The sequence below is a fragment of the Camelina sativa genome, chromosome 15, assembly GCF_000633955.1.
Source record: "Camelina sativa cultivar DH55 chromosome 15, Cs, whole genome shotgun sequence".
NCBI lineage: Eukaryota > Viridiplantae > Streptophyta > Magnoliopsida > Brassicales > Brassicaceae > Camelina > Camelina sativa.
In genome coordinates this window covers 20,912,109-20,916,291 of record NC_025699.1, presented here as the reverse complement: position 1 = coordinate 20,916,291, position 4,183 = coordinate 20,912,109, and the positions used below count along the sequence as shown (strand labels likewise).

Sequence of the window (4,183 nt, the reverse complement as noted above, 5' to 3'; positions counted from 1 at the left end):
AAGGGTGTTCTGCAAGGTCGACCGTATAAAGCCTCGTACGGTGACATGCCTATGCTCGCGTGGTAGCTAGGTGAATTACGCTAACGGTAGACGCCTAACCCAATTTTCATTCCAAACTAGCACGCTGGCTCGCAAAAGATCCTCCAATGTCAGTATGGTACGCTCGGACTGCCCGTCCGTTTGCGGATGGTTGGCCGTACTCATATCCATTCGTGTCCCAAACCGGTTTTGCAAGGCCTTATGTATTCCTGAGGTAAACTTCGAGTCTCTGTCTGATACTATGCTCGCCGGAACACCATGCAACCGTACTATCTCTTGTACGTACACCTCGGCCAATTTCTCGGCCCCGTCCTTTTTATTGATGGCCAAGAAGTGCGCCGACTTGGTCAGTCGATCAACGACGAACCATATAGCATCCTTCTTATCACACGGTGGCAAACTCTTAACGAAGTCCATGGTTATCATGTCCCATTTCCACTCGGGTATCGGTAAATTTTGCAGCAAACCGCCTGGGACCTGATTTTCCGCTTTAACTTTCTGACATGTCGGACAAGCTGCGACACATTCTGCTACTTCTCTCTTCATGCCCGACCAATGGTAGTATCTCTTCAAGTCTTGGTACATTTTGGTGGATCCAGGGTGGATCGCCAACTGTGACTGATGCGCCTCCCTAAGGATTTCAGCACGAAGATCTCTATCCGAAGGAACGCACACTCGTCCCCTAACCAAAATAGTACCGTTATTCGCTGTCTCATACTCGGTTCCGTCCACCTTGGACAATCGTATCAGTTCTGCTTTCTCCTGTGCTAACCGTACCTGTGTTAGCAAATCTGCCTGGTTCGCGGCCCCAAGGCCTAACGGTTTCAACTGTTCTGTCAATGCATTCAACCGCACTGTTCTGATCATACCAACTAAGTTCTCAACTTCTTTCTCCGCACTGATAGCCGACCCTCTCCTACTCAAGGCGTCCGCTACTAGGTTAGCTTTACCCGGATGGTAACTCATCTCTAAGTCGTAGTCTGCGACTAGTTCCATATATTTCCGCTGGCGTAGGTTCAGCTCTGACTGAGTAAAGATGTACTGTAGGCTCTTGTGATCCGTGTATATTTGCACCTTCCCACCATACAGGTAGGACCTCCAAATCTTTAGTGTGAATACTACGGCTGCCATCTCTAGATCATGAGTTGGGTAATTCGCTTCATGCTTCCTCAATTGTCTAGAAGCATAAGCTATCACCTTCCCATTCTGCATAAGTACACATCCCAAACCTCGGCCCGACGCGTCCGTGTACACTACGTACGGCTCGTCCGGATCTGGTTGTGCTAACACAGGTGCACTAGTCAGCATATCCTTAAGTCTTGAGAAACTCTTCTCGCATTCAGCCGACCACACATACAGTTCGTCTTTTCTCGTTAGCTTGGTCAGCGGCTGCGCCATGCTTGCGAACCCTTTCACAAACCGTCGATAGTATCCGGCCAGTCCTAGGAAGCTTCTAATCTCTGAGGCGTTCCACGGTCTAGGCCACTCTGCTATGGATCGAATCTTCTCCTGATCCACGGACACTCCTTTATCCGATACTACATGTGCTAAGATCCCAATCTCGCGCTTTCAAAAGCTACACTTGCTTAGTTTGGCGAAAAGCTTCTGCTCCTTCAACTTCTCTAGCACTATCTCCTCTTTACTCTTCGAGTAAACCAAAATGTCGTCTATGAACACAATCACAAACTCGTCCAGGTGCTCTCGGAAAACATTATTCATGAGCTTCATGAATGCTGCTGGGGCGTTCGTTAACCCAAACGGCATGACCACAAACTCGTAATGTTTGTACCTTGTCCTAAAGGCTGTTTTCCAAATGTCCGACTCCTCTATAGGGATTTATTGATATCCCGAAGCCAAATCAATCTTCGAGAAATATATGGCTCCTCGAAGTTGATCTAACAACTCGTCGATCCTCGGTAAAGGATACCGATTCTTCACCGTAACCTTATTCAGTCCTCGGTAATCGATGCAAAGTCGAAAGGTACCGTCCTTCTTCTTTACAAAGAGTACAGGTGCACCCCATGGTGAGCTACTCGGTCTTACGAATCCCTTCTCCCAACTGTTTCTTTAACTCGGCCATCTCTACCGGTGTCATGCGTTACGGAGCTTTCGATATCGGAGCCGTACCAGGTTCCAACTCGATAGTGAACGGATCTGACCATGATGGTGGTAACTCGGACAAAGGTCCGAACACGCTTTCAAACTCCCATACCACTAGTATCTCTGATAATTCTGCACCCGTGCCTACTTCCTCTATCATGATCGAAGCCAAGTAAGCTTCGTACCCATTACTGATTAACTGCTCGGCCTGCGTCGGTGAGACTAACAAGTTCCCCGGCAATGGCCTGATGCCCTGATATACTACCATTTCCTTCGCAGTTTCAAACAATACTCGCCCGCGGTAGCAGTCCAAGTGAGCTCGGTGTTTACTTAGCCAATCCATACCCAATATCACGTCGTGTGCCTTTACTCGACATTTGACTAAGTCTGCCGGTAAATCCATGCCGCATACCATGACTGAGATGTTACGTACCACTCCATACGTAAACATCACATGACCGCCCGCTGCTTGTACTAAACCAAAATGATCTCCGGGTTCCTTCCGGAAACCACCTTTACCAATCATATCTGGACTCACAAAACAATGCGTAGCCCATGAGTAAAGTCCCTACATAATTCTACTTGCTAAGAACCTATCCACACACAAACAAACACACGAACACACACACAATATTCACGCAAGAAATTCACTAAGGTGAGTATCCAACTTACCAGTGATCTGCTGTGAAGTGCTTGCTTCCACCTGCCCGTACGCAATCGAATACACCCTAGGCGTAATCGCCGGCCGTTTCAGCGGTGGTGGCAACGGCAGCACCTCGCTGGCCCGTTTCTGCCCTTGCGTTCCCAACTGCGGACAATCTGGCTGAATGTGACCCGGTTTTCCACATTGGTAGCACACTCGTGTGTCGCTCCCCTTCTTCGGACAGCTGCTTGCCATGTGACCCTTCTCACCGCAATTGAGACAAGTGCCCATCGACTGTCGGCACTGACCCGAGTGTCTCTTACGGCAAGTCGGAAACAAGCGCACACTGCCCTTACCCGTAGGCTTCCAACTCCCAGTCTACTTACTCCCATTTCCCGGTTCAGATTTCCCCACCGGCGCCTGTTGCACCATGATTCCTCCAGGATGCTACTGAGCCTCCTCAACCAGTCTGTCCTCCAACATGGCCGCATTTTCCACCAGCTCAGCCAGACTCCCGAAATTCCAAATCATACACCGGTTGCGGACATCCACTTCATGCCCCTCAAGAACCGACGAATCTGAATTTGCTCATCCCCCATCTCATTTCCACCGTATCTCCTGAGTCGGCTGAACTCGGTCTCATACTCTCGCATGGTCCGGTTCCCTTGTCTCAAATCTAAAAATTCCGACTCAAGACGGTCGATAGCTTCTTGCGGAAAATATTTCGCAAGAAACAACCCGCGAAAAGTCTCCCATGAACAATTCGGTTGACCATATGGTTTGCCTTGCCTGTCCACCACGCATGGGCTTCCCCGGACAGGTAGTGGGTAGCGATGTCCTTCTGATACTCCATCGGACAACGCACCGAGTCAAAATTCCTCTCGGGGCGACTCTTCCATTGGTCAGCCTCGGTCGGATTCGCTCCTCCACTAAAATACTACGTACCCAACTTAAGCATGTGGTCCATGATAGTCAGGTACGAAGGAGCTGCCACCACTGGCACCACATTAGGTACAGGTGGGTTTGCGGCCTGAGGTGGTGTCATTTGGTTCAGTATTTGGACCAAAGTCTCCAATACTTGCCCCATCCCCACGTTCGCAGTCGCATTAGCGCCCGTACCCCCTACTGGTATCGCTCTCGTACTGACTCCCTAGGTTCCATGCCCTCCGGTTTCCGTCCCGGTCCTCGCCCCCACTTGCTCAAGATTCACCGCAGCAGTATTCGGTGCTTCCTCAGTTTTCCATCCGATTCCTGGTCTAGCCGAGGTATTAGCCGAGTTGCGAGTGTTAGGTGCCATCTGAAATACCATAACCGATTTTAAGTTAGCGTCCAAACCAACTTAGCCTATCACCCTATAATCTATACATGACCAGTCTTACCGTGAGACGTTATTGGTAAGGA

At 49.6% G+C, this 4,183-nt stretch overlaps 1 protein-coding gene across 1 annotated transcript; it reads right to left on the bottom strand.

Moving 5' to 3' along the window:
- LOC109129135 lies at positions 2,138–3,073 on the bottom strand. Its single transcript, XM_019236778.1, has 2 exons — positions 2,812–3,073; positions 2,138–2,667 (listed from the first exon to the last, which is right to left on the bottom strand). The coding sequence occupies exons 1-2, from the start codon at positions 3,071–3,073 to the stop codon at positions 2,138–2,140; spliced, it is 792 nt and encodes a 263-aa protein (XP_019092323.1).

What these genes read in the sequence shown, in the direction of transcription:
- LOC109129135 (XM_019236778.1), bottom strand. Translation starts at nt 3,073, where the DNA reads ATGGGCACTTGTCTCAATTGCGGTGAGAAGGGTCACATGGCAAGCAGC. An exon ending in CACTTCACAGCAGATCACTG is followed by an intron (nt 2,668 to 2,811) that starts GTAAGTTGGATA and finishes TTGTGAGTCCAG; the next exon opens with ATATGATTGGTAAAGGTGGT.